Source organism: Micromesistius poutassou, assembly GCF_964030765.1.
Source record: "Micromesistius poutassou genome assembly, chromosome: 22".
Lineage (NCBI taxonomy): Eukaryota > Metazoa > Chordata > Actinopteri > Gadiformes > Gadidae > Micromesistius > Micromesistius poutassou.
In genome coordinates, this window is record NC_140292.1 from 9,566,493 (window position 1) to 9,580,513 (window position 14,021).

The window sequence follows — 14,021 nt, forward strand, 5'->3', positions numbered from 1 at the left end:
GGCTTCGGCGTTCACTCCCTGCTAGTGCGCGAAGCATTTTAAAGGTCCGTGCGATGTCGGCTTCCAGCATTGTTGCCAGATTGGGACAGATTTCCCGCCCGATCTGGCAACACTAGCGGCCAGGGCTCCAGTTAGCACGACAAGCTAGTCGGTAGGTACAGCAATAGAGTTGGGGATGTAGGGATAGGCCTCTAAACACGGGGGTCCAACCACTTTATCTTAAGACGCTGTTCTCTCGGTAGCGACACGACATGACTGACGATCCCGGGAGACCTGACTTCATCACCCGGTCACAGTGAAGGGGAGGAATAGGTCGGAAGAGTTTCACCTACATAAATGACTTATAAAAAAATACGTCAATGGTACACCCCCCAGTTTACATCTACTAAAACATAACGGATATAATTTTTACACACAGACATCCATTGCCAATAATTATGAATCATAAAACGTGGTTCTTCTGATCATACTTTATTTTAAATGACCATGTATCTACGTCTGCAAATTAAATATATGGTCCGTCTTTTGTAATTCCAGCAGGGTTGTGTTCAGGAATTTGTGTGCTGTAAGTTTTGCTTTCACCGTGATATTAAACTGCGTATTGCTTTCGAATACACACACACACACACACACACACACACACACACACACACACACACACACACACACACACACACACACACACACACACACACACACACACACACGCACTTATATTTAATATGAATGCTGCTATTATAACATGCGTGTGATCGCCTGCGTTGCGTCCAAACGCAGACACCAGCAGCGCAAACACTTTCAAGCATAACAGCGTTCCCGTGCACGTCTCTGATTCGACTCTGTTATACAGGGCGATGCGCGCCCCCGCGAGTCGCTCGCTGTAGAAAACAAAGCGTCTTCCATTACAGCAGGAGCTGCAGCCCCCGGGATCATCAGTCACACCGGACAAACCTCTCGAATATGGATATACAGTGGAAGTAGTGTATTAACAAACCGAGCCTGCCGGGCTAGGGTGCCGACGAGACATCGGAGAACCGACGACACGGCGTCAGTATTTCCTCGGGTCTTTGTCTCTCCACCATCACCGCGATCTCTCCTGCGAGCTTGTTCAGCTAGTGCTTACTAGCTGAGGCTAGGACGTGTCGCCATGTTGTCGTTTAAAAGTAACTACTAGGGACGTCTGTCTCCGACGGAACCGCAGAAGACATCTCCACGGTCCCAGCGGGTTGTCATCGGGACCGTATTCGGTGTTCTCCCCGGACCCAGGTGACCAGGTGTCGGCGGGATGGCGGAGCAGGGCTACACCTCCTGGTGAGTGAAGAGTCTTCTGCTGCCGGGGTTCCTGACCACCACCATTATCACACAGTATTGTACATTATTACACTTTATCACACCTGGCAGTTTGACTCAAAGAGTGTGCACAAAGGGACCTTGTTTAGACGTCACCGTCCTGGCAGCTAAATGCCAATCATCTGGAGTTATTTTTCAGTAGTCCCGATGCTGCTAGCTATGCAGCTAGCCAGTAGCCGCTACCTTAGCTGCTAGCCCCAGTAGCAGCTAAGGTAGCGGCTATCTAATGAAGCCAGCTGATGAAGCGCTATCGAGCTCCGGCCAATTCAAACGCTGCCATTGTGGCAACAAATGCTAAGAAGCTAATGAGCTAGCGCGGTGCTGCGATGCTCCCTATGACGACCTTGTTTCGGTCATATTGTGGTAGTTGCGGACTTGCAAGTGGAAGACTACGGCGACCCCAGCGCGGATTACGAAACCTGCCCACACGTCAACGTCAATATTTAGTAATAAACCCACAGAAACAATCGGCTAACATGATGCTAGTTTTAGTCGTCGTTCGAATACACACAATAACAAAGGTTCTGCAACAGAGCTCTGAACGCTACCTGACAGTGGGATCCTGCACCCAGCTATGGCTTTATAACCCCTTCTGGTCTTCACCCATAAGCAGACATTCGTGTGCAATTGGGAGAATACCATGTAGAGTTTTCACAGCTAAAATATGTTCGCAATGCAATGAATCGATTGAGTCAAGTTGGAGTTCAGCTGTGGCTAGATGTGGGCTGTGTTTAAACTCTTCTGCAAGTGTCTGCATTCTTAATGTATATAATTCTCAGCAGTTAATGCTAATCTGAAACATAGTATGTTGTTCCACATCATGTATTTACTTTATTTCCATGCTTAAAGATAAGGTAAATCAGACGCCACTGCCATGAGTTTGAGACAGACCAAGAACTGTTACGTGAAATTCTTTGACAGAATATTGTGTGTGTGTGTGTGTGTGTGTGTGTGTGTGTGTGTGTGTGTGAGTGTGAGTGAAACCAATAATAGTCTTCAATATGTAATGGTTTACATGAGTGTTAACTTGTATTCAGTTTTAATTGGCTGAATGGAGAGGTTTAACAAACAATGGACACCTGGGTCATGTTTAAATGGGCTTGACATAAATAAAACATTGTAGTAGTAGTACAACACTATTTTGGGAACAAGTATAGGGGGAATTTGGACACAAATTGTACGTCCAGTCTATCAGAATGAAGCGTATTGGTTGTAAGTGGACACATTGGATTTTATATATGTATTAAGTGTGTGTGTGTGTGTGTGTGTGTGTGTGTGTGTGTGACATTGCGTAACTATCCTTTTTCAAACATTGTTTTGTGTTTAAACCAAAAAAGGCATTACATTCACAAATAATATGAATGACTTTGACGTCCTTAAATTACAAAACCATTAGTCACAACAAAGGGCAACACCCAACTAAAGAATGTTGGTCACCAGAGATTCAACATGTTAGCTGAACTAAAACAACCAACCATCAAGGTGTATGGCACACTGGCCCAATGTGGGTTGTGTTAGTGTGGAAGCACCTCATCCTGCACCAATCCAATCAAATTATCAATGCACACATTTAGTCACACCCTCCCTTTCATTCAGTGAAACTGGAAGCGTAGCATTATGGCAAGAATGTGGTTTCCACTACATTCTGTACCTAGGCATTGTAAAAGGACACAACCAATGCTGTAGTTTACAGCATCGCTTGTGCCACCGTGAAGGACTGGGTGTGCAGTACACCTGGTAACAACATACAGGGAAACTATTCAAAGCTAACTTGGATACCTGGTGGATCAGGGGAGGAGACTGGGGCTAGCCAGAGCTAATGGAGGAAAACATGCAAGGCCAGTCACAGTTGGCCTTAATTGTAGTTCACAGTAAGCAGGCGTGGTTTCCCGACGGCGATCCTTACAGATGCATATTTTTACTTGCACCTGGAATTTGCTGAAATAGGTTCATTTTAGGTGCTTGGGAACCCCAGACTACTGCAACTTTATTAGCCCACTTTTCCTCAACGGTCATGTTTGTACTGTCAAACAGATGGTTGCAGGACTGTCTCTAGACTCTAGAAGGGGGGTTTGCATTGAACACCTCAGTAGAATACTGGTGTATTGAAAAATATATATGTTGTCTTTAGAACTGTAACTGGGTCTTAATAATGGGACTTGGGTAGACAATTCTTGAGAGATGCTTATTTTTGACTAATAAACAAAGTTAACTGCTTATATTGCACATCAGCAATTATTCATCAGTGGTTTTATTATATTTTTTAAGTTCACTAAATTAATCGATAAGTACTTCATAGTGCGCTGTATGTGTATATTTATGTTTTAATGTGATGCAACATTAAATATAATTTAGTTCTCACAAGTGAAGGGTAACATTTAAGTTCTGTGATGTTAATGTATACAATCAATATGCTGAGCTCATCAAGAATTATTGATAAATCTGTTATCAAATGATCTTGGCTCTACATAGACAACAGCACAGGTTATGTTCCCCTCCGAAATGAAAGCCATAAGTTGTATTTGCACATTTTGTCTGCAATACCATTTCAATATTTTGGCCTACTCTTGATAGTGACACCATAGCCAGCAGAGACTTGAGTGTACAAACCACAGCAATGTTTCTGGTTGTGAACAGATACAATGTCTGCAGCACATGGACAAGTATAGTTATTATGTGAACAGCCTGAGAACTAATAAGCCTAGCAATACATTGGCGTCTTAATCTTTCGTGATCTCTGAGGCACAGCACTGACAAAATGTGTTTGACTTAACTGTGGTTGTTTGCATTCGCAAATGTTGTACTCTAGAAACGGGCATTGGCATGTCATATATTCCACTTTATGGATAAGAGTGGCTGTTTGAATATATTTGAGTACACAAATGTTCAATGGTTGACTAGTGTAGTAATATAATAACAAGTGCTGTAATATAACAGACAACATGAAATGGTATTCAGAGCTAATCTTGCTTCAATATCTTGTTGTTCCATGTAAGATTTGATGCAGCGTTTTCATTGTATAATAAATGTCAGTCAGCTGTTTCACAGGATTTATTTTCTTCTAAGGGTCTTTGGGAGTACCTACCTTTTGCTAACTGGCCCGTACTAAAGGAAAGGTATAGGCTTAAACACTGAGGTGGTTCATTTGTGATTATTGGTGATGTACAATACACGACAGCTCATATTTTGCTGATTTATGGAGTATTCCACTTTTCCGCTGCTGAACTCAGTTTCTGTAGACGCTACGTTTCGCAGAGATATTGTGGCAGCATGTACAAGGAGATTAATGGCAGAGAAGGTCTCCGGAACGCGCAGCATCAATGTTATGACCCCCTATTCCAGGGGATGGAGGAGTAACATAAAGCCTGCTCAAATAGGGCACAGACTAAGGTGAAAGAATAATAAATGGTGCGATATTCCTATGGAGAGAAATGAATAAAGTACGAGGATACACACCCTATTCTCAGGCTATCCGACTCAAACAGCCAGAAGGCTCTTTTGCAGCTTGGTCTCTGATGTTGGTGGGGCGATTTCCCCCCCCCCCCCCCCCCCCCCCCCCCGCCCCGCCACTGACTAGCACGGATGTTCAGCTTATGAGCCATGTTCGTAGAGGAGGCAGGCAGGTAGCTGGTGTAGCTCAGATAAATACATTAGGGAGTGCAGTGTTGAGCCACTGACAGCGTTCAGACCAGATACGCCTTCGCTCTAGGTCTTTAGAACCGGGCCAGTCGGGCAGCGATTCATTTTATACATCCATACCTGATTTATGAACCATATCTTATTGCATCTGCTTTTCCCTGGTGATTGTATCAGTGATGTTTATTAATCCGTACAAGAAAGTCAGGGTCGAAAATAGCCCAAGTCATTCTGGGTAACAGAAAAATTGTATACCAGAGCAGAGCCCAAACGTGAGTAACAAATTGCAAATAATGTTAACAATAATGAATGTAGAATATGACATACCTGGAAGGTATTGTGAATCAATGTTGAACGTCTTGTAACAATTAAAGTGTTTTGAAGTCTCTATTAACCCCTTCATGTCAAAAGCATGAATAAAACATAAGCTTACTCCATTCCACAAACATTGCGGCTATGCATATCTAGTCCTCTTGGGTTTCCTCACCTCCGGAAAAACCTGATTACATAAGGCTCTGTGGCTTGGTGGACAGCACGTTTTGAGAAGAGCGGATAAAAGTGTACTTTGAGTGGTGGCAGCATGCTTATCCAGGCTGCCATGCCAAGATAGGCCTAATTAATTATAGCAATTAAGTTTGCGAGATAACTAGAAATTGGCTAATGGTGCTATTTCAAGAGAAGGGATGCATTGAAGTACCCTTTATTTTGGTGGCTCAGTTGAATCAAGGCGTACACGATTCTATGAAACGGTATCTTACACCTCACTAATAAATCATTCTTGAGTATGAATGCAATGATTGAAAGATACGATATGTGAATCGTACGAATGCCGCCATACCTTCTATGTTTTTCCCCGTGCTGTCCCACATTGACTGCGGTTACATGGTTGGACCAGATCGACTTATCATGGATTAAGCCATATAACGATGTTGCCACTCGACGGGGGGGCTGTCACTTGTCTGAGTATACATACATCGGATCAGATTGGAATAATGGTCGGAGACCTGGCTGACTCCGCTATGCTAGGTGGCGCTGTAGTCCTTTCAACAAGTGGTACTAGAGCCACTTCCGGTTCACGGCAACGTAAAAGCAACAACAAACTATCTGGTGGCATACAAACAAAGATGGCGTATGAGGAGTTTGACGAGGCAACAGTAGCGTACATTTTGTGCATTTTTAACTGTATAATTGTTGCACTTGGTGCAGCATGAACTGGGTCTCCTCGTCCGTCCAGAAGTGCGTTGCTGATTTCATCGAAGCCATTGTATCGTTTGACCTTTCCGGCAACAACACTACTATTTATTAGGTCAACCTCCTTCCACTTCCGGGTGAAATCCCCGGCCTCAATTCTCGAGCATGCGCAGGAGGCAAACTCCCGGCAATACGATACGATCGAGTACACATGCAGGTAGATAGCCGCCTATGACCGGCTCAAGCCCAGCTATCCTATCGACTTCGCAAATCCGGTCCTGAGACGATCCTTTTGGCGAAGCAGATTGAATAAACCTGTTTACATTAATCCAATCTTTATTCAATACATTCATTACACGATTATGCTCCAGCGTGTAAACGCAGTCATTGTTTAGTTCCTGTTTGTGAACAGAATGCAGACAAGGTCCAAAACGAAACAAACAAAAAGTCAACTGCTATGCAGACCACAGGTCAATGTAAGGGAAGGGGAAGATGCATGGGAAGATGTTTGGCTATGTTACTGGTCATGTTACTACTGTTCAGAGACATTCCCAATTAAAATGGGCCCTTACACTTGCAGTGCATGTATTTTGTTTTGAAATACATGGGTATTTAAAAAAATAAGTCTCCAACTGTCCTTCTAAAATGTCTGTTTCCTGAGAGGTGGAACAAAACTATGGCTGTGTTCTGCCTTCTCTCGCCCAGTGCACCAGCCCACACATGGGGTCAGTGTGTTTGTATAAAACTAAACCACCATTATGTAATCGGATATGCTACACCTTTCCTGGCTCTTCTAGCTTGATGGAATTAATGTCTAAGACATTATTTTGATTCCTTCACCTGGTCCATCCCTTATGCCTATATCTAAGCCAATGGGTACGATACCAAGACAAAATGTAAATACTTCATACTTCATTTCAATTATTCTATTGGGTGTAAATATTGACATAAATGTCTCAAACTGGCCATTAGAAGCATGTTATAAAAAACGACATCTCATTAACATGTTCTAATGAATAACTGCAACAGAGCATACAGTTCAGTTAAAGTGCGGATCTGCAGTTTTTCCCCGGCCTACCTTCCCTTTTAAGACTTGGCTGCTGCACTAATTGGACGTTAGACACTGAATCGACCCGAATATCACGTTTCCACCGTCAACAACAGAATGCTAACCAGTGCCTTGCTGAACGCTGAAGATATGTCTAACGATCCTGGTCTCCTGGAATGCTGAGGGAAGCTGTTGCTTTGTCTGAGTACCTGCCAACTGAATCAGTATGACGGAGAGGAAGCTGGCCCACTGTTTGGTTGCCTAGGTTAGTCAGTCGTGACTAGCATATAGCTTTAACCTATAGCTTATGGCTTGAATTCATTAATTTTGTTCAAATGTTTTCTGTAGTAGTATTTCGCGAGGAGATTTGCTGTTGGTATTCCTCACTTTAATGTTGGCAGAAGCGTTTACATGCACAATGTTGCTGAGCCCCAGATCAGACACTGCATGCTTAGTTATCCCCTTGCTTACATCACCACCTGTCGTTGAGTCCCAAACCAAAGCACCCCCCCTCCACTCCAAAAAATAAATGCTGTTCAAACCAAAGTCCTTAAGCTCTGAGCCTCATTGGCCACTGTTCACTGTCATTAATTTGCCATATCCCCTTGCTTGTAAGTTTAAGCCTCTTGCTTTAAGAGCAGACGGTTCATAGAAACTGGACAAAATGACTGGCCTTGGCTGTGACTGATTCATAGTGAACGTAGGCCAACAGATTCAACCGTTTTAGTGTTCCCATGAGCTGATTTCACCTGACTTAACAACCAAAATTCCTAGAAAAGTGGTTATATCTCCCACCAATGATCTGCCACATGTCCTGCTTTTGGAAAGCAATACCAAAGGAAAAGCCAGGATTTATCAGGCTCCTCGATGACATGTCCCTCGGTGGTCAAGTCGTGCGTTGGCCAGAAGAGGACATGGTATTGGAATTGTGTTCTTGAAAACGGCGTCTTGTCAGGGAACAAGGAAGTCTTATGGCACGTTGGACCGGCGCCCGGCCCCCAGACAGTCCGGGATTGTATTTTGTTTTTAAATGTTCCATTCATCTATCTCACCCATGTTCCACGGGCCTCTGTGTGCACAATTCAGAGGCACCAGTTCGATACTTGAATATGAATTAGGTTCGACGCCCTGAATACCAGCTGCCTATATCTGATTGCTGTGTTGCTGACAAGCCTGTGACGTCATTAGTGTCACAGGCTTGTCAAGGCTTTGTCAGGTAGAATGCTCCAAAAAAATACACACCCTACGAACACTGGCTTTTATTAAATTATTTTAAGCATGGGAGTTACCATAGCTACAATGCTTGCTTTGTTTTGAGGGGTTCTCTATTATGTCCTTGTCTCACAGGTCAATCAATTACAGGCCTGTTGTGTTTTTTAATTTGGCTGTGACTATGAGGCCTACTCATGCCTACCCAGTCGTTAGTAAAAGGCTTATGCCGTGCTCCTGTAGTTCACGTCAAGCAGCAACGACACACATTCCCAGCATGCATCTCCACTTGATCAAAACATAACCATTCGTTCCCCATGCGGACAGTCCACTCTAGCCTTTTGTTGATCATATCCAGTATGTATTTTTTTATCTTTCTTCCTTCTATTAATATTTTGTCATTTAAATGACTCGTACTGCAACCTTTTAATTACATAGTGCATTTGTTTCACAGGGCTAAGATGGTGCTTTTTCTACAAAAAACATGCATGTTGCAGTGGAGAATTGACTGGCTGCAACACACAACAGGAGATGAGGCTCATCAGGCATGTTCACACATACTGGAGATACTCTGTATACTTCAGGCGAGGGGTGGAGCGTAGTGTTGTCACAATACCGTCCAGAATTATGACTTCAATATATTTTCAATTACCTACCGATACTGAAAGTGTGTGTGTGTGTGTGTGTGTGTGTGTGTGTGTGTGTGTGTGTGTGTGTGTGTGTGTGTGTGTGTGTGTGTGTGTGTGTGTGTGTGTGTGTGTGTGTGTGTGTGTGTGTGTGTGTGTGTGTGTGTGTGTGCAACTATTTCACAGATGTGCAACTTCTGATGCATTAGTTCACATTTGGGTTTATGAATGCACACAATTGTGCATGTTCTTAGATTATGAAACACAGGTGTGCAAATCTGTTTTGCACCAACTGCGCTGCGATGATTCTAGCAAAAGTGTCAAGTGCATGACTCTTTGAAGTTGTGTTGCACAGGATAGGATTTGTGCACCTGTAACAAAGGACTTGTGGACTCGTAGCCCCTATTTTGTGTTCAGAATGGTATTTTATTTTTAAAAAATATTTACGACTTCAAATTTACTGTTACACATTTGTGACTTTAGTGTACGCATGATAAAGACTTTTGCTACAATAATACCTTCATATATATCTTATCAAACAGCATCTTTTTTCATTTGTGATTTTGACACAAACTCCTCATACTTTTTTCCACAAATGTTAAATTTCTTTGTCATACATTGTAAGAAATATCAATCATAATGTGCGTTACACAACCGAAATAGGTAATTTGGCACCATGGTGAAGTTCTGTCTGTGTGGCAGTGGAGAGCATAGCGGTGAGAGGACAGTCGAAAGAAGCTCTAAAAGGATGATGATACTCTCCGGCGCGTGTACATTTGGCAAAGCAGGACATTGTGAATATCCTGTGTTTGTAAGGATCATTTTAGTTGTTTCGACCCCCTCCTCACCTTTCACCTGAGTCACTAACGCCAGAGTAGTGAGGGAGCAATGTAGCAGACCAGGCTTGGCCCTTCATTTTCTCTCTGCTGTCTCCTTATGATATTATACAGAAACACGCTGATAAATCCTAGTTGCTTTTGTGTAATATCGTTTAACGTAACAATTTCTCTAGCTGCCTAAAAAATAAGGAAAGCCAGCAACGACTATTCATTTTTATGACTGCCTCACTGCCAATGTGTGGATGTGAACCAATCCAACTAGCGAATGGATCACGTGACATATGAACATTGCCTTGGTGTTCTGTTTCTCCTGTGAACTATTTTGTGACGTCTTAACTGATGAATGAATGAATGAAATTGGAGCTCTTCTATGCCTACTTTATTACCGTCTACATTTCCTTAAGTGTAGGCCCGACCCCATCACAGAGATCAGCAACAGGCAGCCAAGCAGCTAAAGGAAATGGGATTCACTGCAGGGAAGCAGATCTGAGACACGGTGTGGTGTTTGACAGGTTTCGCTGTATAGTCGACACATTATTATAATAATAATAAAAAGAGCTGCAGGTTATAATTATCCAGCCCCCAGAAAACCAACAGTTCGGCGCCAATGGGCGTCCTGAATAAATGAAACCCTGTGAATTGCTGTGAGATTAAATCTGTCACCAGGTCAAATTGTCTATTGCCTTACTACTTTAACCATGTTACCAACAGTTACGTGTGCGTCTTCATCTGTGCCTTATTTCTAATAAGTAGTTCCGGCTATACTACACTGGGTACACTGATCCTGACCCATTGTGTCCACACCCGGGTATGGTCTTGACTGGCTCTATGGCAGACCCGGGTGTGGTATGTTCAATCCCTAGAGGCTTGTTGGTGATTGTAGATGATGCAGACGATGACGGGGGGGTGGGGGGGTGACTGTTATTTGGTGGGGGTGTGTTTGCTGGGTGAGGTGGGGTGTTGGCCTCGACCCACACCGCATTCCACACCCGTTGCCCTGAGAGAGACGAGGCGGCTCGGGTCAGACGCTGAGGTCAAATCGTCTCCTCTGAAGATGGAACTGCACAATGTCAGCCTTGTGTCCAGTTCCCCCACCTTCACCCACACTCCCTCACACTCACTCCCTCACCCACACTGCCTCACCCACACTGCCTCACCCACACTGCCTCACCCACACTCCCTCACACTCACTCCCTCACCCACACTGCCTCACCCACACTGCCTCACCCACACTCCCTCACCCACACTGCCTCACCCACACTTCCTCACCCACACTTCCTCACCCACATTCCCTCACCCACACTGCCTCACCCACACTCCCTCACCCACACTCCCTCACCCACACTCCCTCACACTCACTGCCTCACCCACCTTCCCTCACCCACCTTCCCTCACCCACACTCCCTCACCCACACTCCCTCACACTCACTCCCTCACACTCACTCCCTCACCCACACTCCCTCACCCACACTCCCTCACCCACACTCCCTAACCCACACTCCCTAACCCACACTCCCTCACCCACACTCCCTCACCCACACTCCCTAACCCACACTCCCTCACACTCACTCCCTCACCCACCTTCCCTCACCCACCTTCCCTCACCCACCTTCCCTCACCCACCTTCCCTCACCCACCTTCCCTCACCCACCTTGCCTCATCCACCTTGCCTCATCCACACTGCCTCACCCCCACTCCCATACCCCCACTCCCTCACCCACACTCCCTTGCCCACACTCTGCCTCCCTCACCCACACTCTCCCTCCCTCACCCACACTCCCTAACCTTTTCCCACACACCCTCACACACGCACCCACACTGAACCTCACCCACACTCCTAACCTTCTCCCACACTGAACCTCACCCACACTCCCCCAACTTCATACACTCCTCCACCCCCACCTCCCCACATTTACTGAGACCCCCACACCATCAACCATCCCAAGAAGGAAAGCTTGCAAAGGGTTAAACACAAAAGTAAAAGTTTGTAGACAGTTCTTAAAGTTGGGAGTTATTTACAAATGATGACAAATTAATTGGTCCTGAATTTGTCTTCTGCTAATTATCTCACGTTATAACTAATTAATTTTTCATAATGTGACAATCGGCATCTGTTGCTGTTGGTGAGGTGCTGCTTAAGCTACCTTATTGCATATGCAGCGGGTTGTGGTAAGGCTGTGAATGTGGTAAAACACACGGTGGCCTGTGGAGTAAGTAGGGCATAGGAGTTGGCCGTTGTCTTCTCTCCGCCACAGTGTCTAGTGGAGGGGCCAGCATGCCCAGGTGGAGCCTGCAGAGCAACATGGTTCTATTCAGAGTTCGGTCGCTCCCTATAGTGGTGGGTCGCAGCTGTAGCGTAGGAACTGGCAGCTGTGTCTGCCAGCAAATCTACAAAGGGTGCATGCCAAGCCGGCAGGAGACTGCTGAGGTGCGTTCACACCAGGAGTCTCGTCCACAGCACACACTCGTACAAGCGTCTCAATAATTAAATGATGCTTACAAATAATAGTACAGCAGCGCCTTTGACTACATAACATGTGTACCGTACAATGCAGCAGGCTGATCAGGCTGTCCAGTGGCAGGTCACAGGACCTGCGGGCCGCGGGGGGGGGGGAGTCGGCGGCGGCGGCGGCGGCAACCAGGCATCCGGGCCCACAGCCAGCACCTAGCACCGGCCGCCCCGGGACACGACTCCCCAGCAGGGGGGTTCGGAGGCTAGGGCACGGGTGGAAACCCAAACACTGTGGAACCAAACCTGCCTGTCACTCACACAGACAGTAATGAGACGGGACAGACTGATGGAGGGCGGTGGGGGGGGGGGCATGGTGCATGTAGGAGCACCGGACTGAAGCTTTCTCTTTGTGAGGAAGGGACTGAAAGCTGTGCTTCGGGCCATTGGCTAGCTGAGGGTTTTCATGGTTGTTGCTCTTTGTGCACAGCCATGTAGCTGACGCTGTCTTAACTCTTTAACGCCTTATATTATACGTATGCTAATGTACTGTGGGAATGTGAATAACTGTTGTTTTTTTTCATAGTCGTACAAATAATCGAGTACTCGATGTGTGCTTCATTCACATTGTGCCTTTGTGACATTCACAAAGGCAGACGTGGATCATCGGCAATTAATCCCTGACTATCTTCAGCGTACCACGCTCCATGTAGAATGAAAAGTATTGCACATTTGATTGAGTTGACCTATAAAAAGGTCACCGGCCCTTTAAAGTGTAATTCCGGCGAAAATTGAACCCAGGGTCTTTTTTTTGGCATGTACACACATCAAATAACCCCGCCAGACACTTTTGTCGTTGATAATCGAGTATAAGAGTTTAACCGGAGCAATGTTTGGCTTCCATGTTATTGGCTAGGGGCAGCACGTCCCTACGTCCCTAGCGTCCCTGACTCCCTACACATAAAACAAAGCATCAACAACAAAGTTAGCGTAGCGGGAGTTTATTAAAAAAAGAAAAAAAAAAGTTTCCAAGTCTGTGCTTTACCTGTAGGTCCATGGTTCCAGGAAGACCACACAAAGCAATTACCGGCTACCGTAACTAATATAATAGAGACGCAAACTAATTTAAAACAGCCTCAAGTATCAAGAGGGGAGATTGTTACGTTAAATTTGTTGGCGCCTCTCCTATATTAGTTACAGTAGCCGGTAATCGACTTGTGTGGACTTCCTAGAAACATGGACCTACGGGTCTTTTTTACTCCCGCTACGCTAACTAAGTTGTTGATGCTTCATTGTATGTGTAGGGACCCTAATCATGCTGCTGCAGAGGTTTGGTGCTATTTCTAGCTATATTAGTGGGTAAAAAATGCCGATTTGGAAGCGTTCCGCGCTGCCCCTAGCCAATAACATGGAAGCCAAACATTGCTCCGGTTAAACTCTTGTACTCGTTTATCAACGTAAAAAAGGGTCTGGAGGGCTTATTTGATGTGTGTACATGCCAAAAAAAAGACCTTGGGTTAAATTTTCGCTGGAATTACACTTTAAGGGGAATTGAGGATCCGTCTCTGATTAGAACAGTCAATCTGACGGGTTGTTTACCTTGGAGCTGCCTTACTTTCTGCCATTTCTGGGAAATTCAGTGTGTAAATGACAGCTGTTAGTAAAGTATTTAT

General features: G+C 45.0%; 1 protein-coding gene across 2 annotated transcripts in view; it reads left to right on the top strand.

Moving 5' to 3' along the window:
• Positions 1 to 902: 902 nt before the first annotated feature.
• sppl3 (signal peptide peptidase 3) overlaps positions 903 to 14,021 on the top strand; it is a 34,976-nt gene continuing 21,857 nt past the window's right edge. For both annotated transcript variants that reach the window (XM_084486094.1, XM_084486095.1), the window contains exon 1: positions 903 to 1,311. In XM_084486094.1, the coding sequence (XP_084342220.1) occupies positions 1,286 to 1,311 (26 nt within the window). In that variant the 5' untranslated portion in view covers positions 903 to 1,285. The remainder of the gene's footprint in view (positions 1,312 to 14,021) is intronic.